The sequence below is a fragment of the Crinia signifera genome, chromosome 3, assembly GCF_055691185.1.
Source record: "Crinia signifera chromosome 3, ASM5569118v1, whole genome shotgun sequence".
Classification (NCBI taxonomy): Eukaryota; Metazoa; Chordata; class Amphibia; order Anura; family Myobatrachidae; genus Crinia; species Crinia signifera.
In genome coordinates this window covers 169467260-169493623 of record NC_139219.1, presented here as the reverse complement: position 1 = coordinate 169493623, position 26364 = coordinate 169467260, and the positions used below count along the sequence as shown (strand labels likewise).

At 43.7% G+C, this 26364-nt stretch overlaps 1 protein-coding gene across 1 annotated transcript; it reads right to left on the bottom strand.

Moving 5' to 3' along the window:
- Positions 1 to 14469: 14469 nt before the first annotated feature.
- SESN1 (sestrin 1) lies at positions 14470 to 24397 on the bottom strand. Its single transcript, XM_083176925.1, has 10 exons — positions 24174 to 24397; positions 21885 to 21950; positions 20781 to 20981; positions 20433 to 20615; positions 20113 to 20349; positions 17781 to 17925; positions 17044 to 17156; positions 16473 to 16663; positions 16180 to 16324; positions 14470 to 15241 (listed from the first exon to the last, which is right to left on the bottom strand). Exons 1-10 carry the CDS (start codon positions 24255 to 24257, stop codon positions 15155 to 15157), a joined length of 1452 nt encoding a protein of 483 aa, XP_083033051.1. The 5' UTR covers positions 24258 to 24397; the 3' UTR covers positions 14470 to 15154.
- Positions 24398 to 26364: the final 1967 nt, after the last annotated feature.

Sequence of the window (26364 nt, the reverse complement as noted above, 5' to 3'; positions counted from 1 at the left end):
AGGCCATTTCCATTGGTCAGAGATCGTATGTCAGATCCACTGTGATTGGGGGTTTAGATGATACAACTGGTTTGACTAGGTGCAGGGGGGTGAACTTTAAGAGTCCTTTGTTTGATGGTTTCGGCGTCAGCAGTGATAAGAACCAGTTTCATCCAGATTCCTTTGTTACATACTTTCAACAGAAACTGTCCCTGGAATATGGATTATGTCCATAACTATCGAGCCGTGTATATTGCGAAATATTCGCAATGACCGGAATACTTCGCACAATGAACGGAACGGTACTAAACATGATACAGTCAGATGTATGCAGGGCTAACTAAGCTATGTGTGGCGTTCTAAACCTTTAACTATATTTTATTTAGTGTCAGTATGTTATTATGAATTTATGTGTGATAGTATGGCTACTCTTCTGGTCCACTTTGTCACGCATACTCGGGTATGGAAACTTTATTTGCGCAACTCTGCGAACCAAAATGGCGGCCATACTATCCTAAAATGGCGTGTGTGCAACTAGACTTCCACAGTCCACCCTTTAACAGTAAATATAAAACTGTTACAATACAAAACATTTTACACAGCAATACAGAAATTCATAATCCTAACAAAGAAATTGGGATCCATGAAATAAACATATAAGGGGAGTAAACCATCTGCTCTTGGCCGATCCAGGATCACGGATAAACGATGGGCCGCATTTATCGAACAATCTACTCAGGGTCACGAAGGATAATGTACAGTTTTGGGATAAAAATAAAAACAGGGGTGGTTACAACATATACACGTTTTTCAGATATGGCATCCTTTGGTAGGTATTGTTTGTGACAACAGACCCTTGAACTCTTTGTTGTCTCTCTTTTTTGTATGCTTTTAAGTATGATGGTATTATCACTATCAAACATCCGGTCCTGGGTAATGTGTCAAGTTTATAGATTCTACCTTGACCTAAACTGGGATGGGTAACACACTCTCAGAACTCTGTATCGTCCGTCCAATGCCTGGCAGCAGTGCGGCGGCGGTATCCTTGATTTTGAAGATAACGGATAGTGGGGGGGGGGGGGGGGAGAGACAAGAATAGGACCCACAACAATAAAGAAAACTGAGAAAGGAAAAAATTTTGTTAGTGATCCTTCCAACCTGTTACCAGTGGGGTGTGTCACAGTCCCTTTTGTAGCTTGTACAGGTTGCTTGACCTTAGCTGCTCTCCAGTCCTCCCGAAATGGTGCCTCTTAGCGATTTCTTTTTTTCGCCCTCGAGTGTAAGGACCTTTTGGTTTTCTGTTCCTTTGGCAGTAGGACGAACGTACCCGAATCTCTCTCTCTGCGACTTTGTTATTGGGGTAGTGCTGGTCAACAAGATCTGGGGTGGTCCTTTCCAAAGGTCTATCAAGCAACCTGTATATGGCAAAGCAGGGGAAACAACAACAACATCTCCTGGTTCATGGTTATGACAGTTCACAACAGGTGTCAACAAAGTCCTTTTGCTGCAGTTTTCCAGGTGTGGATACATCACTTGCATTTGTTGTCTAGGATCTCCTTGTGGGATTACCATAACCTGTGGCTGCCCGCCAAGCAATGTTTCGATGGGGACCAATGAGGTGGAGTTCTGAGAGTGATTTTACTACTACAAAAAGAGATTATGGGGTGTACCATCAGTCCCTGAAGGTTCACACATGACTTAAACCTTTCATATATATATTTGCATACTTAAGGGTGCTTCTGGGCTGCCATATCTATACACACAAACGTCAACATATATATATATATATATATAAAAAATAAATAAATAACTTAAATGCTTCTAGAGTGGACTGTACAAAGCCAATTTTGTATTACCTGCAGAGGATCCTGCTGGAGGAGGGATGTGGAGATGGCTCTGTGGGAACAGCCGTTGCAGTTTCTTTCCCCCAGACAAGTAAGGCATGATCCTGTCGTCTTACCTGTCTGTGGGCACACTAGTAATTTCGGACTAATTTTTCCACATACCTTCCCTGTCAAGACAAGTCAGGCCATGGGCTATCTCTGTCCTGACAGTTTGGCATGTTCTCAGAGTCACTGGTTTTCCTTGTCCATCTTTCTATTCCTGTCCACATCCCTTCGGCTTCCAGACTGCTTCTCCTGCAGGGGACACAAATCTTGTATTTCTATGTGAATATACTGACATTTACAGGGGGAACACAAACATTATCCGCAGAGCGCATGGCTCACCCAGCTGCCTTGCCAGCATGTTCATTATCAAGTGACACTGAATCCTCATCGAAGATGTGGGCTTTACACTTGATAACAGCCACTCTGTCCGGCAGCTGTGTGACTGTCAGAAATCTTTTAAACTTACAACGCTTGCGCCACTGGAGTGCCAGTTACTGAAACAAAACATCTGAGGCGTCATAGGGCCTAAGATCTTCTGTATTACCCCAACAAACGTACTTGGAGTCGGCATGAATATTGGCTGTTTTTTTTTTTTCTCTCAGCCCGCAGTACTACTAATGAGACTGCTGTTGCTGAGTGAGACGTCCAATGGGTTCAGCCTCTACTATGCCTTTTCCATCTATTACGGTATAGCCAGTGTACAATTTTCCCCTGTCTGTGTTGTGGAAAGAAAATGATTTTCCTCTTCCAATGGGTTGTTACCACCCTTTGGGGGCATGCTGCAAAGGTCTGATTCAAACATGTCATGCAATCATATTCGTCTCGGCTCCCCCCTAAACTCCACCATTCCAGCAACCTCAGCACCACTCCACCCTTTGTGCCTTGGAGGGCACACCTGGTAGGAGTGTTGCTGGGATTACAATATTACCCGTTTTACTGGTAACATCAATGCAAGTTCCCATTTAGTGGACTTGGCTGATGAATATTTTTCACATGTTTAGGCAGAATTTTAGGAATGTCCAGACTATATGAGGAGCATAAACAGTTAAAACACACCCCAACACCACATTCTCAGTTTTGTTTACCGGTAGTGCTATGGCAACTACACTGTGTAGACAAGTAGGAAGTGCTCAAATAATAGGGTTTAATTGTACACTGTAGTACGACATTGGTCAGGCTGGCATCACCATGTTTTTGTACAAGTACTCCTGCCGCACACCCACCTGATTCAGTTCCGTACAGTTCAAAGGGTTTCCCATAATCTGGCATTCCCAGTGCTGGGGCCTTTGTTAGGCTCACCTTTAGTTCCTCGAAAGCCAGCTCAGATTCCTCAGTATGAGAGACCCGATCTGGCTTAGTTGAGGAAACCATCTCTTGTAGTGGTAATGCCAGAATAGAGAATCCTGGGATCCAATTGCGACAGTATCCACACCTGCCTAGGAACGTACGGATCTGATGCTGGGTCTGTGGCAGTACCATGTTCTGAATCGCTTGGATTCTGTCGTCGGTGAGGTGTCTCAGCCCTTGGGTAAGGCAGTGGCCCAGATACTTAACCCTGGTCTGGCATAATTGCAGCTTATCCTTTGATACTTTATGTCCTGTCTCTGAGAGATGCATCAGTAGCTGTCTAGTGTCATCCACTGATGACTCCAGTGACTCAGAACACAACAATAAGTCGTCGACATATTGTATCAGTATCGAACCACTCATGGGTTGAAAGGATTGTAAACAATCATGCAAGGCCTGGGAGAAGCTGGGGCTGTCTATGAACCCCTGGGGGAGTCGTGTCCAGGTATACTGTACTCCTCTGTAAGTAAAGGCGAACAGATACTGGCTGTCAGGATGCAAAGGGACGGAGAAGAATGCTGAACACAAATCAATGACTGTGAAATGGGTACAGTGAGGTGGGATTTGCATTAGGATGAAAGCTGGGTTTGGCACTACGGGGAATTGGCTCTCAACTACTTTGTTTACCCCTCTTAAATCTTGCACTAGTCTGTAGCCCCTCCCCCCGCTCTTTTTCACAGGAAAGATGGGACTATTGGCCGTGCTGGAAGTTCTAACTAGGATTTCCTGTTGGAGCAATCGTTGGATCACTGAGAATATTCCTAGCTCAACTTCAGGTTTTAAAGGGTATTGCGGTATTTTTGGGGCTATCCTGCCTTCTTTTAAGCGGATCTCTACTGGAGCTACATTTGCCATCAGCCCAGCATCCTGTCCATCTTATACCAAAGGGAACCCGGTATTTGTGCTGTAATTTCAGCTACCCTAGATGGATTTGACTCTACAACAGTGGAATACAACATTAGCCTCTGAGGACTGTCCAGCATATCTTGCACTTCTTGTGTAAGATTTTTAGGAGTGTCTAGGAATACCCCATCGGGAGTGCAATAGATGACACATCCCATTTTACATAGTAAATCTCTACCCAGGAGGTTAGTCGGGGCCGCTGCAGCCAACAGGAAAGAGTGTTTGGTATGCAGAGGCCCGATTGTAACCTCCGCTGGTTTCGTCAGTGGGTAATGTTGTATTTTTCCTGTTACCCCAATTGCTGCTACTGATTGGTTGGCACAACCTAGACCAGGAGGGAATGTTGTTAACGGGTTTGATACAAAAAAAAACTTTATATTTAAACTATTCCACTTACCCATATCTGAGGCTCCTCCCTCAGATATTGTCTTATGTTACCTGGATGTGGGGTGTATGTGTGTCCTACTCCCTGTTTGCATATATGTGTCATGCTTAGGGCGGCGTTGGCTACTAGGTGGGGCTATGGCTATGTGTTGAGACCTACTTGTCTTCTCCCATTGTGTCTCCCAGTTACTTACATATGTGTTATGTTTCCTATGGTTACTTACCCTGCAATGTCTGGCTATGTGTCCTTTGTTTCCACATTTGAAACATACCATTTGGTTTTGTCTTTCTGTCATAAATCGTTTGTCCAGATCAACAGCAGATTTCTTTAAAGTGTGTATTGACATCTGTCTGCAGTTGGGGTGAATGGTTTCTGTGTTGGTTCTCATATTTTCCCTAAGACCTTGTATCAGCACAGAGACAATCCCTCCCTTAAGATGTATGCTGTCCCTGGGGCTGGGGATACCAGAGTGTTCTGGCAAAGCCTGTAAAGCACGGTTGAAATATCCGCTGGTGGACTCACCATCTTTCTGTGTGATGGTGAACCCTAGGGTATTTTCAACTGTCGCTGGGAAATATACACCCAATTGTATATTTATTAGGCGTATATTTTCCTGGTTGCCCTGTTCAGTTAAAATCTTATCGCCCTCCACACCGCTGTCTCGAATGAACTTCTGGACATCTATGTGTGAAGGGAGGCAAGCTCTCAACATGTTTCGCCAATCCTTATTGGTGGGCTCATCTGAATTTCCTCGCTCCCTTACAAATTTCTGACACTTTGCCAGATCTTTGCTGGGATCAGGGAAATTTTTGATGATTGAATGACGTTCCAATCATGTCCATGTATTGTGCATGTCACTATCCTTTACAGGCATTACCTCATCCCCGTCTCCCCGTCCACAAGGAGGTTCCACTGTGTGCAGAGGGCGGATCTGTATCCCCCCTGCACCATTGGACAACATCCCAGGAGCAACTATCTCTGTGCTGTGTGGTGTGTACTTACCTGTGTCTCCAATCGTGTTCCTGGCATCAGCCATCTCCTCGACCAGAACGGCAGCAGCAGCTTGGGCTGTCTCAGCCTCTCTCTCCTTTCCGCTAGCTTCGCAAGGGATGGCTGATGTCAGGAATCTCCCTTGTGGATCTGTATCTTGCTTATAGGGGGTAAAAACAGGGTACAAGTTAGCAATGGATACATTATTACTCATGTCTTTCTTATGAGTCATTAACCCCTTCGGCACATATGGGGGTGGGGGAGCTGATTCTATTGTGGCAACGGTTGCATTTTTATTGTGGCTGATTGCGTCAAGTATTGCCAGACCTCTGGTTCCCCATTGTTCCTGTCCTTCCTTCTGCCACAATTTAAGAATATCTATGTGCTTCACTCTCTTCTTACGATTGGAGAGTAGGCATATTTCATCTTTTACTGCCGATAAGATTTCTGGATCGAAGCTACCAACACTGGGAAATTCTAACTTGCTGCCTTGTGTCATTTTTCTCCATTTATTTTGGTAAACAACTGCGAGTTCACCGTGCTTCCTGCACATAATAAAAGCAGCCGATCCTTTTGGCCGGCTTGCTTCCTCCCTAACATGCACGTTATCACAGCGTGACCCGTTATTACCCATAATTACAGGAATAAACGTTCACAGCTTAATAGATATCGGTGGGTTATTAATTGTCTGAGAGCTCCCCAAACACTCACTTCTACAGCTTCCTAGAACATCCCACAGTCAAGCAGGTGCGAAGGATACGAGGTATGATACTCAATCACCAAGTCTTTCAACTAGCAGCGAACTTCTAGCCAACTTGCTTGGTGCGGCACAATTTTTCCAGGGTACAACAAACTTGTTTTCCTGTACCCCCAAAAATTGGATTTCTAAAGTAGCTAATCGGAAACAAGTGCGTTCCGATGTATCTTCTTGTACCCTCCTAGCGGAATCAATTCCACTGAAGGGGCAGTTCCTATGGGCACGTCGGCACGTGAACCCGGTCCTAACTGGACTGTCCTACACTGGACTACACTGCGCTTGAGTCGTGCCGTCACACACCCGTTCGCCTCAGTTATTTTTCACACTGGGCGCTAGTTACACCTTGGTCTTATGCTTATTTTTGAAATATTTCTGTACAGAAAATCTTCCCAGGCCGGTAGTTTTTCACTAGATACTTATGCAGGTATAAATCCCTTATAATACGCTATAGGAATCTATTAAAATAATGCTTGAGTTGCTTGTTTTAAAAAAAATGAACAAAAAGAAAAAAAAACTTATTTTCTTTTATTAATCACCGCCTTATTCGCAGTATATTACTATACTGTTTAAATAAAACTAGTGGTTTAATACTGTTCACCTTTGAGTTCCTATGTGTGCTGCATGTGCAGTACCAATGAACAGCCACGTGTGTACGTGCGTTGTTCACAGGCCGCCGATGAATCGGCCACCCACGTGTTCTATAGTGTATTTGCAAGGTTGCGCTCGGGTTTTGCTGTACGCAGTAATTGCGCCTAAATGTGGAATAAATCCCTTAACTTCGTCCGAAAGTTACGTATCAAGATGCGAAATAAATCCCGCACTTAATCCGTAAATCACGTACAAAGATGCAAAACTTTCCCGATGTGGGCACGTGCACGCGCACCTTGCCTAATACACAATAGACGCTTTACGTTACTGCAAAAGGCCCAGGACTTGTCGCCACGTGGCGGAGTCCCTGTTTTTGCAGTAACTAACAATAAACAGTTATAGTTTTGCACAGAGGGGATCCTCTATGTACTATAATAAACACAGATTCCACGTGTGCGAACCTTATCGCACGTGGTACATATACTGTAATGAACAAGCAACTCAAGACACTATACCCCGTTAAACTACTTGTGGCAGGCAGAAGTACAGTTTACTAAACACGTAATATATGCTTTAAACATGTGGCTTTCACTTATTGTACTCCGGGTTCAACGCTAGCACTTCCCAAACCCCGCACCGCCGCGGACCCGGCCTATCCAGCAATGGATAATACTTCCACCCTTTTGCTGGTATAGGTCGGGTCGCACGCCTGGTACTGAGTTCTGGAATGTGGAGCGGACGGACGAGCCCTCAATTGTTAATGGTGATTAAATATGACCAGAGAGACAATAAGTGAAAAGCGCAGGTTACGTAATAAGTCCGCAACCTGCGTACCCTTTATACCTAACTACGTGCAAACAAAACGTAGCGCAGCGTAGCGTACCTTTTATATGTATTTTGTACACCAAGAACCAATACCTTAATAAGAGATTCCTTCGCAGTACTTTGTCTCTAATCTGCGAATATACCTTAAAGGACAGAGTCCGTAATATACCTTATCGCTATTATGCGAATAAACAGACACGACCACTGTATAGAAATAAGGAGATAAGAACTCCGCAAAAAGGTTGTATTTAAGTCCCTAATGGACAAAAGGGGGTTACAGAAATAAGAATAAACAGGTATAACAAGTGATACAATATACTAACAATGAACACTAAACCGGCTCTGCTAAGGGGAAAGAATACAGATACAAGACACAACCAGCCAACAATATAATAAGAATAAATACCGTGAATGCAACCGTTACCCGTCTCATCAAATATGCGAAGCGCAGTCCGGTCAGAGCTCACTATCGTTCAGGGATGAACTATAGTCCGGTAGAAAGTCAGGGAAAGGTAGATGTGCCGAAGTGACTGTGACTGCTCTGGGTTGCCTATCTTATAGGGTCAGAAGGGGGAGGTCAAAGGCCATTTCCATTGGTCAGAGATCGTATGTCAGGTCCACTGTGATTGGGGGTTTAGATGATACAACTGGTTTGACTAGGTGCAGAGGGGTGAACTTTAAGAGTCCTTTGTTTGATGGTTTCGGCGTCAGCAGTGATAAGAACCAGTTTCATCCAGATTCCTTTGTTACATACTTTCAACAGAAACTGTCCCTGGAATATGGATTATGTCCATAACTATCGAGCCGTGTATATTGCGAAATATTCGCAATGACCGGAATACTTCGCACAATGAACGGAACGGAACGGTACTAAACATGATACAGTCAGATGTATGCAGGGCTAACTAAGCTATGTGTGGCGTTCTAAACCTTAAACTATATTTTATTTAGTGTCAGTATGTTATTATGAATTTATGTGTGATAGTATGGCTACTCTTCTGGTCCACTTTGTCACGCATACTCGGGTATGGAAACTTTATTTGCGCAACTCTGCGAACCAAAATGGCGGCCATACTATCCTAAAATGGCGTGTGTGCAACTAGACTTCCACAATACGGCTGTTAATACAAAATCGGAAGGTTACAAAGCAGTCATATTCCCGTAAATTCCCCTCCGGAACACAACTTTGCATACGACATATGCAGTCGTATTCATTCGTAGCAAGAATACGAATACAATTTTTTGTATTCATATTCTTAGTAAATTTCCCCCGTAATACTTTTGTGAAAACTGTTTGCAGTATACCTGAGCCATTGGTGTACCTAGACATGTAAAAACTGCACAGAAACATGTACAAAATGCACATAAAAATACCCCAGAAGCTAATCTGCTCTATTTTTCAAATATAACGGGTTGGGAGCGTTTCCACTACCCCTCAACCCGGTGGCATCCTGGGTTTAACCCTGATCATTAACTGGGTTGCCAGGAAATCCAAACTGGGTTATTTGACATGGGAGCATTTCCACTAGCAGAAAACCTGGGTAGTTGTGCGTCCCCTCTGAAATTACAGGGTTATTTCTGCTAGTGGAAAAGGGGTATTACTTTCCAAGAAGCAACAACAAAAAGCAACTTGTTCATATTGTTAGCCAGGGAGTGGACATTTGACAAAGTACCGCCAGGAGAGTCACATGGTACCCCCTCCACCTACTCCGAAGGCCAGCTCACTTACCCCAACAGCAATTCTTCTATGTCTGCCACTACACCTCCAAACCATTCACTGCCAGGAGCCCAAACTGCAGCCCTGCATCTCTAGCCTTTATTGCCAACGCTACAATTTTTCAGACTGCAGCCACCATCTCTGCATGCTCCGGCTTGGCCGCCTTTCCCTTCTGCATCTCCCACACTAATGATTCCTAGGAAGCCACCGCACCTCTGATACCGCAGAAAGCAAAGAGAGCTGCTATTACACCAGGCAGAAGCCCCACAAACCTGCTGGTTAGTATGGTCTTATATACATACATTCATATACCACATTCTCCTAATTTTTTGCAAACAGATCCTTCTTAAATTTTTAGTAATGTGTTGATAACTTCAAATAAATATAAAATAATAGAACAAATGCCCCCTGAGTATTGTTCTGTTTCATTGTGCTAGTCAGAATGTCTCCTTCAGACTTTGAGGTAGACTGCACTACATGTCCAATGCAGACACGGGGCACATTTTTGAAAACTGCTGAACAGATAACTAGGAAAAATGAAACCACACACCAGAAAAAAAGTTTGAAAGGAAGTGTGAATACTTTCTTAGGATAAATCAGGTATCCTATTAAATTAACTATGTCCAGAAATGTAAAGCACTTATTGGGGATCCCTGGCGCATGAAGCATATCCACCAATAACACTTGGATCCAGGAACTTATCCTGGATCCCATGTGTTGTCGGCCCAAAATGGGAAGTTTTTTGGCCAATGAGAACATGCCAATAATGACTAAAAGCACAATACTGCTGCTTTCAGGCCGCAAATGCAGGGTCACACCAGGACTTTATAATGGTTCAGTCCCGGTGCTACCCTGCATGTGCGGTCTGTTCAGATCACTGAAGGGAACACGCAATACACCTTTCACACTAATTACTGGGTCGAACTGTCAAGAAACCGGCTTGTACCCAGTAATTAGGTGCAATGTGAAAGGGGTACTATAGTCCATTTTTACCTGCCAAAAATCAGCACAGCTAATTGGATACAACCCACCCTTTTAAAAACACCCACGAATAGCGGTTGTGTCGAAAACAGATAACCTGCCAACAGAACACACAGCTGCTGCGGTGATTCCTGCATGGCTCTGTCCTGTCCTGCACTCCAAATACTTGACACTGCTACTGCTGCCCACTGCCTAGAGCAGTGTTCAGGAAACTTTTTTACCTTTTACCCCAAAATATATATATATAGATATGCCAACGTTACCCCCTTTATTTAAAAGGAAGGAAATCAAATAATTGTAATACACACTATACCCCCAGAAATTGATGCTATATCCTGCTAGTACAGTATACAGCCCGGGAGCAATTGATGATGATTATTACCATGTATGGCTGCGCGTTTGTGTGTGTGTGGTACAAAATGTGTACCACACACAACCATACTGTACATGGCAATCTCCATCATCATCAGTGGCTGCCAGGCTGTGTGTGGTTTATCCTTTGATAATGTGACATCCAGGCAACTATTAGTAGCATTATTTCAAGATACTGATATAGTAACAATCTTTGCAGACTAGAGATAGGCTTCTGTCAACGTATACCCATAACCAGGCAAAGAAACTCGGTGCCGCTTCGGCAGTACAGACTACACTCTGCCGAATAGGCGCAGAAATGAGTCAACTACCGAGGAAGCAGGCGGACTTGGAGGTGGGGCCCAGTGCATCACGTAGGTAAGCATGTTATACACAAGCGCCTGACGCACTGCATCAGTTCCTTATACACTACAGTACTGTAACATACACAGCTGGGCATACATATAGATTCTATATGTAATGAAATGAAATTCCTGTATGTAATGCTTGGCTGCGCTCCCGAAAAACAGCCGGGCATGCATATAGATTCAAATGTATGCCTGGCTGTGTCTCGGGAGCACGACCATCCATTACCATAAGGAACTTTATTTTTACCCCATTTGGGGTAATTCACCCCCGTTTCCTGACCACTGGCCTAGTGGCACTTGTACTTTATTTAATGTGTGTGTAATATATATATATATATATATATATATATATATGTCAGTCTTCTCTGTGGAAGCAGCCATTTTTGGAGTGGCGCAGTCTTCTCTGTGGAAGCAGCCATTTTTGGAGTGGCGCAGTCTTCTCTGTGGAAGCAGCCATTTTTTGGAGGGGCGCAGGGTATCTCATGCGGTCAGAGACTCTGTGCCTCTACGGTGTCGCTAATAACCACAATAGAAACAATTTACCTCCCCTAGGGCAACGAAAATGTAACTCCCCATCGTAATGAAAATGTAACTCCTCCTGGGCAACGAGCATGGAATACCCTATGGCAGGGGTTCCCAAACTGTTTTGAATCACGGCATCCTAGAGCATCAAAATATTTTCAAGGCACCCCTAGGCCAAATGCTTCTTATCGAGAAATTCAGAAAAAATATATTAAATTAAGTGCATTGTGTGTATATGTCAGTTATCTGGTGAGGGAAAGTATTTGCTTCTGTTGTCCACATGTATTATGATTGGCAGTGGTGTGCGGTGGTGTGAAGCACAGCCTTTCCTGTCATACATGCCAGAGTTTTGAATTTTTTAAATATGTAAAAAATACAAATAAAATATAAAAAAATTCTTATTTTTATTATTCTAATAATTTTTATAGTCAAAACTCTGCAGTAAAAAGTCTATGGCAGGTGAGGCTATCTTTTCGGCACATATCTTATCAAAACTCATCGAATCTCCAGCAGTGTATACTGCTGCACATGTGTAGAATGCTGGTATGTACCCCATGGCTCATATATTGTGTGAAAATCTGGTTCTGGTACTTGCCAGGGACTCCTCAGCCATTTACCTCACCGCACGTCCCTGATGATTGGCAGCCACAAGCACTGGTTTTGACAATAAATAAAATGAATTGATCCTGGTCCACCAACCCAAAGCACCCCTGCAAGTGTCCTGAGGCACCCCAGGGAGCCTAGGTGCACAGTTTGGGAACCACTGCCCTATGGCAAGGAGCATGTTATCCCCCTTTGTAACAAGCATGGAACCCCTGGCAACGAGCATGCAAGTGGCACCCACAATGCGATTATTCGCAGAACAATTATGCAATTAATTGCATTTAAAATTTTTATTTGTTTCCTAGCAAGGGGCTTTTTTGCGATTACACCTCTGTTTGAGTAGCGGCGGCCAGGATTCTGATGTCAGTATACGGACCGTTGATATCACAACCGCAGGCCAATCATACCACACCCAGATATTCTGTATATAATATTTGTATCTATTTACACTTGTTTAATAAACCAGGTATATACTGATTCACCTGAGTCTCAACCTCTGCTAATTGACACACAGGGCCAAATGTAATAGGGTGAGAGTTTCAGAAAGTGAGAGATTTTGGGAGAATTTTTCCATGTTTTTTAAAGCAGCAATCAATTACATAGCAAAATCAACCTGATTTTGCAGTGTAATTGATTGCTGCTTAAAAAAAAAAAAAAAAAAAAAAAAGGGAAACTCTCCCAAAATCTCTCACCCTATTACATTTGGCCCACGGTATGCCAAACAAATTTTGCTATTGTTGCTGAATTCACCATCCAAAATTCAATTGAAGAGTATAAGCATTTTTTCTATTGTTGACCCGTATACTAGAACCATCAGAAATTTTTGATATTTATGGTTAAAATCTAAATATAATCTGAAATTAAAGCATAGACCAAAAACAAACGTAGATAACTACTGAACACACTTATGATGTTCTTTATACAAATGAAATATATTGTTTGGAGAGACCTTTGCAACACTGTTGCAGAAGTTCCCACAAATGTGTTGCACATGTAGCTTTCTTTGCTTTCACACCTCTATCTCCCCATCCCAGGTAGCTCTGACACCAGAAGGTTATGTTTTAGGTCATTTCCTCCCTGTAGGACTTGACCAGTGAGGTGGATATTCATTGCGCTAGAAACTACGGTGGTCATTTTGGTTCAAATACCAATCCTGTTGTAGAACGAGCACTATATAAATCCAACTAATTTACTTAATTCAAGTGACCGACTTGAGACCCACTAAGAGCCTCAGGACAGTATGCTTCCTCTACTATGATTGACCACCCGTGTCATTGAGGTTTAGCCGTCGCTTCCCATATCAAAAAGGCATACATTTTAAAAACAGCATTTAAAAACCTTTATGGTCTTATTGAATCAGTCTTCAGTAGTCCACTGCTGTGGTTCCTTCAGCAAGACTATTAATGTATGCAAAATACCAGTAAGTATTTTAATCATTACCTATTCGCTAAAAAAAAAAATTGTTTTAAATTCTGAAATGTACATGAATTTCAATCATCGAGCAGTTCACTACTTACCTTTGTATTATTTATGAATATTCACAGGACTTAAATTTTTACGAACACTGGGCAAAAAGATGTTCTAAAACATTTGAAGGTAGTGTATGTTTGAAAATACTTCTCAGTACTTAAGGTATCAACATACTGGCCCAACTTAACGGGAGTCACAAGTCAGACCTAATTTCCCCAGAACTCCGCTAACTGGGCTTCCATACGATTTGGCACTGTATGTGCCATTTTTTGCAAGCGATTTATCGCATGTCAAAAAAGGACTACTGGGGATTTGTCGGGGAGTTCAAGCGAAATCAGATGGCATACATTGCAGGTGCTAAAAAGTACCCCCAATGTGCCGCTGATGGGTCAGATTAAGATTTATCCTGTGTGCCGCACATAGGCTCTGATCCAATGTGCACAAGAACATTCATCGTATCCGACACCTCCAATTTGGACAGGCTCAGAATCGGATGAAATCTGCCAAAATCCGTGTATGGGGGTCCTTTAGTTTAAAATTTAAAAAAATTAAAGAAAACCCAACACATTGAAAATAAATAAATAAATAAAAATCACCCAAACTCAATGTTTGTTTCTTGTTCTTTATTTAGAAAATATCAATACTGAAAAAAAAAAAAAGCTTCAAAAGATTTATCAATCTATACGTTCAGAATACAAACCCTTCCATACATTTGTCGTCCAAGACCAGCTTTTTTGTAATAACATTCACATCGTAATTAAGTTTGAAACTGTAAACCGCATGTGTTTTTTAGCAGCAGCAGCAAATGACTAGTGACTGACTCTTAGATAGGCCAACAGCATCCCATTACCAAACCGCTGCTAAAGACCTCAGCGGTGCGATATTGCAAAGTGTACATTCCACAACAGAGATATATTGTATTCCTTGTAGAAAAATGAACATACCCTATAATGGTTGAAAAGTAAATATATAGGTTTGCTGTTGTATGCAAAAGAAGAGCATGCACTAATGTATGGAATGCACTCTGTACGTCATAACAAGGCTCAGTTTGTAGCAGTGTTCACGATTGCTTTTTCTTTTCATTTGTTTAGCTTAATTGGGAGATTTGCATCTATCTTATCAACAGAAGAGCAGCACCACCATTGTCTTTTTGTGAAGTACACATTTCCTAGTCCATGTTCAACACCAAGTGCCTCTCATTGCAACGACACGCATCATTGCTGGATTTCAAAAAGACCAGACTTGTACGTGTCCATTGTAAGTTCACCAGGCGCCATCTTTTTCACCACATTCAACTGTCAGTTCACTGTGAGTAGTCAGCGGTACTAACCATACAGCTAGATATGATGGCAATTATGGCACAATAGACTTCTGGAGAAATATCAGAAAAAGGTAGCTACCAAGAAGGGAAGTTGGCAGTTCAGAATGCAGATTTCCCTGTGGAACCTTAGTTTTCAGATTTTGCTACAGATAAAACAGTCAGGTCATATACCAAGTGATTGCTCTCAGAGCATACAGGAGCTCAGCTTGCATCCTAGCTTCCATAAGAAGCAGATTAACATGAACCTACAGAAAAGGAATAGAAAATAAAAAAATAAGTTATATTCCACTGCCAGATCACGTCAGATAATGCAGACAATAAAGCACTTCTCTATAAAATGTTATTCAACGCCACAAGGGATGCCAATCCTGGGGCATTTTTTTCAATCCCGGGATTCTCATCCTTAAAAGAAAAAAAACAACATGCCCTGTCCACCCCTACATGGGCGGGTGCGTGGCAGAGCAGCGCTGCGGGGGGTGCCTGGTATTGCCCCGCAGAATTACTAACATAGGCGGGTGGGAGCAGGGCAGACAGCATCGCTGCCGTGATGCCTCCGGGCAGGTGGCGGCAGTACTAGCTGGGCAGAAGGAGAGGCTATTAGTGGTGGCAGCGGTCATCTGTTGCAGGATGCTACGGCCTGCGCAGCGTGACGGTCAGAGGTCGGGAACAGCCGAGCAGCTTCTGAGCGGGTGCTCAGAAGCTGCCCGGCATTAGACTGCGCATGCGCAGTCTAATCCCGAAATCGGATACTCCAATCCCGGACATTTTGGGGCCAAAACCCAGGATCCCGCTTCCCGGGATTGGCCACCCTAAACTCCACTACATGCAACTAATATCAAAAATATTTTTCATCCATAAATTGACATTTTCGCGAAAATACAGGAGAGAAGAAACCAATGTTCTATTATTGCAGCTGAATGAAAAGAAAAATGGATTCTTGTTGCAACTATGCAATGCAGTGCCGACAACCTAGAACAAGCTGTTTCCAATGAGAGTCCTGGATTCTGCAGATGGCTGTGATTCTCAGCACTAATATGAGACCCAGGAAAACAAATAAAAGAACCACCAAACAGCAGCTCTACTTGATTTAAAAGGATCTCATTGATGCTTTATGAGAAGATGGCATGTCCACACTAAAAGCTCATTACTAATAAGCAACTTCTTAAGAGTGAAGAGCTCTCACCTTCTCGGAGTGTTTAAACTGCCTCCAATAGCAGTCGTACATTCTTTTTGTCGTCTTCTCCGGACTGCACACCACATTTTTTATGTAAACTTTAAAGCTACGGTCCAATAATTGATTTATTTCCCCATAGTCATAATCATCATACCTGTGTTGAAACAAGAACACATTTTAAGAACGGAACTATAAAGCATTCTACGAAAGGTCAGTGCCTACACCATTAAAGCTTTGTGGTGAAGGGGAGAAAAAAAAAAATCCAGCAGTTTATATTTCAGATAAGCCTGAAAAGAGCTCACCTTATTCCAAACATACAGTGTACATAGTTCCATATAGCCCGTCGCAGTGTTGAGGTATCTACATCATTATGCATTGCCATGGTGTTGTAAGTCAGGTTATATGCAATGTGAAACTTCTCGTCTAGTAGCTGCCCAACGTCTGGATAAAGTCGATTAACCAAAGAGTAGCCATGGTCTTCCCAGCTGAAATCCTAAAATAAAAGGTGATAAACCTTTAACACACTACAAAACCACACAAAGATTTAAAAACTTAACAGTATCATTTATACAATTATATGGCAGGGTAAACATAGCATGTTGGTCACACTACAATAGGGCAGAGTATTAATTACTGCGAAGGCAGCCATGCTTGTTAGAGTAAAAGGGAGCTCAAAAGGTGGATCTTAAAAAGGGCATACATATCCAAAAGATATTGAATTAGGATGCTGGCAAGTACAGATGACATTTTAACAGCCTTCGCTGGAGAGACAATTTGCACTTTTGTGATTACTATACCTATACATTTTGCATGCTGAATAAATGACATGCAAGGATACACACATTAATGATTTAATGGTTATGACTGATGTACCTGAACTCGGAAGGTGGGAACATGCATCCCACGCCGGGAAAAGTCTTTGTAACCATAACTTGTATCTTCAAAAAGTTTGGAGACATCTCTTGTTGGTGGAGGTTCTTCATCTTCTAATGGGGATAGTAGAAAAATCAACATTAATGTGTAAATAGTTAGGTTTCTTTTATTTTACAGACATGCTAACCTTAATGAATCCTATTATGGTGGTAGCATGGGAGTAATCCCACATACAGCTCACCTCATGATGTGCGTATTCGCAATGCTTTTGGATAAACAAATGGCTGTGCATATGTATGGATGGTAGCGGATATGCGTGGGTTAAAATAGCAACAGAAATAGTGAAAATATCTAACTGCTATCCCCTCACAATTTGGCGGCATGCAGGGGTGGTTACCTGTCATTTTCTGGGAGCGAAAAAAAAAAACCTCAGGTGTGTGAAGCGCTGGCCTCAAGCAGCCTATATGTCAGAGTTGTGTAAGGGTCAGACTTACATTTACAGTACACACTCATCATTCGAGTGTGAGTGAATGGATGACGTGCGACAGGATATCGGATTGCAAATTTTTGCAATTCACTTGCAGATTTACACAGGGTGGTTTTCACTCTGTCTGCGTGGTGGCTAACTACTAGCAGTCATCTGCAACTTTTGCAGATCAGCAATTAGGCCCATAATCTGCACACGTAAATAGAGACATCTGCATTTCTCCTCTTTCAGTGGTTCCAGATAAGTGTACCTGCTGCAAAAGCCAGCATGCTCTCTATTTTCTCTCGCTCAAAGCGTGTGGCCATCTCTTCCTGACTCGCTTCTTCTTCCTCTCTGCTTTCCTGAAGTTGTTTCATTTTCTCCATAAGAACCTCAACTTCACAAGAATCTGAGCCCTAGAGGAGGCAAAGAAACATGGAAAGCTGCAGCTTTAATATAATTACATATATGTATTATTTGAAGAGCGGTTAATGCGATTTGTTACCACAACATTCATCCAGCTGAAGAACAGTGCTGCCCTATATCTATTAACTACAATTTAAAGAAAAACAATAATGCTTTTAAAGCGCAGATGCTAAATATTATACAATGTCTTACTTTGCATTTACCATTGGTTTAGCTGCAATATTTACAGTATATTTTATAAAAAGCTTCTTTCTTCTAAGTATTATTCTTTCTTGTAACTATTAAGACTGAAGTTATGTATCTGATTGTCACATAATTCAGCAGTTGTCGCTGGTGTCTCCACCATGCAGAAGTCTAAATTTGCTGATGCAAGTCCCATGGACGTAAGGAAAACAACACTTCCTGTGCAGGTCCCATTTTCCTACATCTAAAATGATTTTGCATGGCAAGCACTATAAAGAGAAGGGTAGGTAAGATGTAAAGCAGTGGTGTCAAACTCATGGCCCTCCAGCTGTTGTGGAACTATACATCCCAGCATGCCCTGCCACAGATTTTATATAATGGATTGCTAAAACTGTGGCAGGGCATGCTGGGACGTATAGTGCCACAAACAGTTTACAGCAGTGATGTCAAACTCCTAGCCCAGGGGTTCCCAATCTTTTTTGATTCACGGCACCCTAGAGAATCAGAATTTTTTTCACGGCACCCCTAGGTCCCAATTTTTTTTATTAGATTGGGTTTATATGCGATTCTTAGTGGCAGTTATGTGGTAAAGGGCAGTATTTGCTTCTGTTTGTACACATTCTATGATTGGCAGCCACCAGCACTGGTTTTGCTCATAAATAATTAACCATTAATAATTTGAGTTGGTCCTAGACCACCAAGCCGCGGCACCCCTGCATGTGTCCCGAGGCACCCCAGGGAGCCACGGCACACAGTTTGGGAACCACTGTCCTAGCCCTCAAAGTGTATCCATCCAGCAACAAATGGAAAGCAAGCACTTTATATCAATGATACTTTGGGGTCACTGGAGAGTTTTTATATAAGACTGAGGAGGAGGAAGAAAAGGTTTTCTAGCTCCAATATCCAATTGCCTCAAGCAGTTAAACTTATGTGATGCACATCTAATGAAACAGACATGTTGTGGGCACATGTGAGGCAATAGTCATAAGTAGAGACCGGATTATATGCATTTGCATATTTGCCCGATTTTCAGCAGAAATTGCATATCTGACCTAAATGTCCTGATGGTGCATATTTGGCATTGCGCGGTAGGCGCGGAGCGTTCACCCTCACTTCCTGACTTTTTTTTTCTTTATGTGAGGAAACGCCGCTGATAGGCTGACAGAATCGCCCATCAGAGGAATGGATTGAGCGGCCTGTCAGCGCGGCGAAGGGTGGGATGTGGGTGGAAGAGCTGATACGCCGCAGTGTGTACTGTAGGCTCTTCCAGCTACATCCCACACCCGCCACGCTGACAGGCTGCCCGCCGCACTGACAGGCTGCCCGCCTCTGCTGACACGGGGAATCACTGCGCGCCACACCGGAGCTGGAGGCCCCGAACAGTGGTGCTTCTGGACAGAACACTGACCTCAACCAACGGATGGCAACAGTGAGTGTAACTTACAGCACAGTTTCTGCTGGGGCATTACAGTATGTGCGGTTTTGCTGGGGTCATTATGTGCACTTCTGCTGGGGGCATTATCTGTGTTATACTGCTGGGGGCATTATCTGTGTTATACTGCTGGGGGCATTATCTGTGTTATACTGCTGGGGGCATTATCTGTGTTATACTGCTGGGGGCATTATGTGGGGTATACTGCTGGGGGCAATTTACTACTTACTAATTGTATGCTGATTTAAATAAAAAACTATAAAATTTCACTTTATTTTGTATTTTTTATTTAGCATATTTTGACGCTTTTCATGCATATTTGCATGCATATTTCGAGCTTTTTATGTTGCATATAATCCTGTCTCTAGTCATAAGGAGTCAGCCTCTCTTCACTTATGAAGCTCTTTGGCCTCTTATGAAGCAACATGGCCTCTCAAATTCACAGGCTGTTATCTGAGGAGTTCAGCCAGCTTACAGAACAGGTCTCCATTTGTGTAGTTAGACAGATATACATCATCATCCTCTGTTGCAACCAGAGCTGTCCATTATATATAAAACTTACCGTACGCCCTGCTTTTTGATGACTGTTGTTCCCTCCATGGTTGCCATTTGTAATGTCACAGATACAGTAGTTGCTGACAGATGGGGGACGGAAAGTGTGGCCGCCGTCACTGTGAATTTCAGGACTTATTCCACAGCCAAATGTGAAGGAGGCTAAGGAGTGATAGTGTGCAAGGAGAACTACTGCATGGATCAGCTCTGCCAAAGACCAGCTGTGCTCCCCAGTTGTAAGCAATTGCTAGAACACAAAAACAAGTCAATGTGCAACACTCCTTTTCTAACATCCCACACCCCTAGCGCTTCAATGCCAGGCCAGCTTACCTCGATGTGTTCTTTTGTGATCAGCCACGGTCTGTGCGCCAACAACTTGTTCAACTCCCCTAGGTTGCGCAGTTTCTGTGGAGCATATTCAAGGCCATCTAACCACTTCTGGTCCCCTCCATTATGAATAAAGTCATTCACGTGCAGATTAACCAGATAAGAGCATTGGTGCCTGGCTGCAGCCTGGAAGGGAGACAAAAGACACATACTCTTGTCTATACTGGATACCAGAATTTGTATAATTGTTTTCCCCAAAAAAATTTAAACGATAAAATATTCTTTACAGATCCACAACTTGCTGAGAAACAGTATTCTAGGTGCTGACACTAAACCTCTGGCTATACTCACCATAATGCCTATATAGTGTTGGTAGCAGGCAGGCAGGGGACCATCCATTTGCAGCAAGTAATGTTGTGTTTTAAGGAAGCTCTCCAAGTATTGAGGGTGAAAAACCATCACCAGGGTTATATTATCCAGACGACCCATATCTGCAAAAGCATTAGCAAACACGGAATGCATACTGGCATCCTCCGTTCCCACTTGGAGAATCTGTGGGAAAGGTCACAAGTTGTACACCATTGATTAGTGCACTTCTACATAACAAGATTCACAAAATAAAAATCCCAAAGAGGGTTCCTGCCATTTGGGAATGGGGTTCTAGAGTAACCCGACTTCCCACTACTGCAGTAACACAATAAGTGAATTAGTAGATAGTGTCCTGCCCAAGAGTCAGTATGAAAGACAGTATATAGCAGTGTCTTCATTGTTCAGCACAATAGGTCTACATGCAGTAAGTTGACAGGGACAAAAGGCTGACCTGAAGAGGTAAACATGAGTTTCATGATTTTTTTTGTTTTTTTAAGCGGCTTGTTCTTACTTCACCAACCATGTCGACATCTTAGAGGGAGAATATAATTGTGTGCAGGTGTAGCGAGGCACCAAGCCCGAAGCATGGTGAGCGTACTTGTTTATTTAATTGGGGGCCCATGTCAACAGTGCCAACAATTGTGCAAAACTGTGTCAACCTTTTCATGCGTCTACCTTTGGCGATGTCTACATTTTGACTGTCTATCTAATAATCCACCCCCCTGTAACATGGCAGTCAGGAGCTTATTGGCTAGTACATTAGCTTAGTGCATCTACTGCCTAAGTCTTCATTAAATCAATATGTTAAAAATAAAATTTGAATTTCTTAGTGCTCCAAATAGACACTTCACAAAAGGTAAAAAAAAAAAAAAGTTGGTTAGGAAACCCGAACAGACGAAAAATTTTGATTGTCCTACACTATACTTGACTTCTACAGTAGTTTGGGCACATAAAAACTGTCATTTCAGTTCAATGGGCCTTTAGCCTGGGATGATGATCATTCATGCCTATCAACATCCTACATTATCAAATACATATCTTATTGAATGGATGGTCATGCATTACTCCAAAATAATAGACACCAACCTCTTCTTCTGGGATGAATCTGCTAGGCCCCAGTCCTAAAGGGCGAGGAACTCTGATGCCCAAATCCTGGAAAGAACAAAAAAAAGCGTCACTATTTCTAAACTCGATCATACATACAAAATAATTTTTTTTTTCAAATGCATGCAATTTGTTCAAGGACTTAAAAACTACTGGAAAAAAATGCAGATTCGGATACTATCACTTTATGATTTTCTTTCCCTTATGATGAAAACAGGGGTTTTCCCAACCAGGAACAGTGATACAATCTTCTATGAAATGGCTATTTGGCACACATTTTTAACAAGGCTATTATTTTTTTCTATGATGATCTCTTATGTTGGAGTTACAATAAGCGGGTGTAGAGTCTCTAGATTAAACATCAGTATTGCAGAACGCAAGCCTGTTTTCAAGGAGTGTATCAGCTGACTGAAGCACAACCCATCCCTCCATGTTTAAAAGGAAGGATTAGTATAGTTAAATATTCTGTCCTCTACAAGAGTACTTTGCAGAGTCACCAAGTTAGGATGCTCATTTCATTATACACTTTGGTGTTAAAAATAAACCACCCAGGGCCGGAGCTACCATTAGGCAGACTTAGGCATTTGCCTAGGGCGCTGCCTACTGGAGGGCGGCACCGCACGCTGCCAATCAATAGTGCAGCTCAGCTCAGCTCTCTCCACTATTACACATCCCCTCCTGTAATTACCCCGCCCCCCCTCAGCACCGGAATAGTCCTGCAATTAACTGCTGCCGCATCGGTGACCGGCTCTCCCCTGTCTTCTGCTGCTGCCGCCGCCGCTGCGTAGTCCTGCGCCCGCCCGGCACCCGGTCTGAGAGAAGTCAGCAGCAGGTGAGTTTGTGCGCCCCCCTCCCCGCGCCTGACTCCCGTCCGTGATCCCCCCCCCCCATGCACTGTTCATAACGCCTGTGGGTTGCGTTTGCGTCCGCTCCCCCCCCCCCAGCGACAAACCCCGTGTATCGCCCACGCACCCCCCCTCCCCCCAGCGACAATCCCAGTGTATCCCCCCCCCAGAGAGGAGGGGCGGGCGGGGGTTAGGTTGCCTCGGGCGCTCACAGGGCTTGCACCGGCCCTGAAACCACCACAACACCCAAACAACAAAGAGACACTTCTTACCAGACACTAGATATGCACCTAAAGAACTTAACAACAATCCATGTAGCAACGTATTAATCTTTACCAACTTGCTATTCATGCATAAACATATCTGCTCTTCATCAATATAGTATTGATAACATACTGTAAGTAGTGATTTACTTAGGTTTGGGGGGTTAATAAAAACTTGGCTGGAACATACATGACCCTTAAGTGTACATATAAATGTATGTCTAAATTTTAAAAACAAAATGTAAATAATGGACACAGTAATAAAATAGGCCAGACTCATTGATTACAGTATATGGGCTATATAGAATGTAAGCTCTCCTGAGCAGGGCCCTCTCATGTGCTTATCTTAGACACACACATAAATACATATATCTGCCACCCTAATAATTGCTTCAGTGTCTGGCCCCTGATGGAACTGTCTTTATTTACTATGTACTTGTCCTAAATTGCCTTGTATTTCGTTTTTTTTTATTTAGCTTTGCTCATTTAGGTATTGTTAGGGACTGCGCCATATAAATACACGATAATAATATACAATGATAAACCATGGAGCGTTCTCACCCCAGTGAGCAGAAATGTGCATAATGCAGGGAGATATCACCCCCAACAACAGCAGCAGCAGCACTGCTCCCCTGCCAGTGGCCGCAGCAGCAGCAGCACGTACACCGCATCCCCTCATCTTACTGCTGCTCATTGTTAGCGGACGTGCAGCTGGTCACCAAGTAGTGACAGCACACTGGGGGCTATGTGGCCGGTGCACAGCCCAGTACAGGGCCACAAGTAGGATGCAATAAACGGCTGGAGCTTTATTACACAGAACTAATGGACTCCCCCAGTAACCCGCACACGGGCAGTATGTGCCATCCTCAGTCTCACCAGTTCCCTGCCCTGTGCTGCTGAGCTCACCCCCCTCCACCACACCGGAGCTAGGTGGCCAGACGTGCGGAGCACACAGCCCCCTATACGCACAGTACAGTACAGCCCCGGCCACCGGTAACCATCAGCGGCGCACCAGGCTGGGAGCTTCTGCTGCCACCCTGGTGGGGGAAGGGGGTCACACACAGCGGGCCGACGGCAGTAGAGAGGATGGGAGGCACCATAGCGGAGACGAGGGGGCAGCACAAGTGCCGGCAAGGACAGAGAGGCACAGGGGTCGCCGTTACCTGGTTGCCACACACCCCACTGCTGCTGCAGCGGCGGCAGATGATCTCTGGGACCTGCACAGTTGCCCGCGGAGACAGCCTCATCCTCACAGTAACGGGGGAGTGGGTGAGCGATAGCACAGTAACACGGCCGCTGTATCCCGGGCGCCTTTATGCGCGGAGTATAATACTCAGTCCCACTGTGCTCTGCAGCAGCACCGAGCAGCACACAGTCACTAGCACTGCCCTGTACTCTGCTTCATAAACAAGTCCTGGCCGGGGGCGGAGCAGTTCTTAGGGCACGCCCACTTAGAGGCTTGACCAATCCTGGTTAGCACAACGAGCCCTGATGGACAGGGATGGGGCTATGGCGAAAGTTGATGTAATGGGGGCGTGGCTCTAGCATGTGGAAAACAACAAGATGCTGAGAAAAACACCCGGCTGCGCTCTGCAAACACTGCGCTGCCTTTACCTGGGTACAGGCCGGCCTGTGTGTGTAGCGCTCCTGCACTGAGCTTGTTGTTTGTGCAGAGCCCCGCACACTAGCCTCCCTAGCCAGCCAGGGCCACACTCATACTCGGTCCTAATACACCCCACTCCTGCACGCAGCCTCTGAGCCTTTTGTATCGGGACAGCAACAGATCTTTTGGATCATTCTGCAACCAGATGCCCCACAGAGGGAATTCTATTATGCTGGTTATCAACAATAAGGGGCAGAATAATTAAGCATTGGAGAGAGATACCAGCTTCTGCCATTTTTTAAAGACACGACAGTAAGGCTGCAGCAACAATTATTATATGCAACACATTTTTCAAACTCTTTATGTATGCTAAAACTTGCTGCATAAATGGCCCCCACATCCTGTAACATAGCAGGTATGAGCGGGACTATGTAAAAACCGGACCCGGACTAGACTCCGGACCGCCGGACAGGACATCAAAATCTGCAGTCCGGAGCTTGTAGGGTCCGATCCGGGGGGTGTCCTGTTCGGGGGGTGGGAGAGGGGAGATTACAGGAACATGGGAGATGGGAGATTATAGCCTCCCCGTGTGTTCCGGACCGTCCGGTTTTTGCTACATGCCCGGACCATACAGGGAGACTTTATTCTCCCCCTCCTCCACTCCCTGGTGACAGGTGTCACAGGCAGCCTCCAGGAACGGACGCTACACGTTTCAAAATGCAGAGTTTGATATCTGGTCCGGCGGTTTTGTCCTGGTCCGAATTTTACCCATACCCGGTATGAGCTGGTTGGTTGGTACAGTCTCTCCACTTTATCACTCTCCAAGCCTTAGAATACTGTATCTCCTCACGCACTAATAATAGATATATCTGCAGATCAATTGATCTGTGTGTTTTCCATCCCCACTGCCCGATCCGTCGAAACTGACATCCAAGTGTGCAGGTGCATTCTAATGAATAAATAAATTACATTTTATAGTGATTAATTATCTATGAACAAACAGAAAACAGCTGGTGCAATTAGAAGGCCATATTGGCCCAAGGTATAAATATGGAGAGACCTCCAAAAGGAAGCCATCTTTGGAAAGCGAAACGCATTAGGCTACAGCACCCCCCTTCTCCTTCCCAGTGTGGCTGTGGAATAAAGCCAACTTTCCACAAGGATTCCTGAACCAGGACCCAAAATGTGGACTTTTCCACCAATCAGAGATTTACAATTAATACAAGCAAGGACAGTGTATCTTTCTCACGGGGACCACTTCCAAATACAGAACGGAGCAGTGGCAGCTATCCTGGATATGTGAGTTCATTAACTGTCCCCCCAAATAACTTTTGCCCATTTGGAGTCCAATAGGAACAGGATCCGTATATGAAGGACTAGTGAGGTGCTTTCCCACAATACCCACATTCAATCTAAGGGGATAATTTTCAAGGCTTGCACCATCTATATGCCAATCAAAGCACAATTGAGGTGTATAGTGTATTACATTTATTCATTTAAATGTGTTTTTTAATGTATTTTAATTTATTTTTAATAAATTGGTTGTAATTATTGCGTGATTTCCTTCCTCAAAAAGTGCAGTTTCAAATGTCTTTTTTCTTGTTTTGCATCCCAGGGGCTGACTACCACTTTACTAAAACTGCTGCTAGATTTGAATTAAGCCATAAACAGCGCCTGGCTATTACCCTAGTAGTACTACACACCTGTTTTTCTCCTGTTCCCATGGAAACGCTGGGTGTTCGCATGCAAAT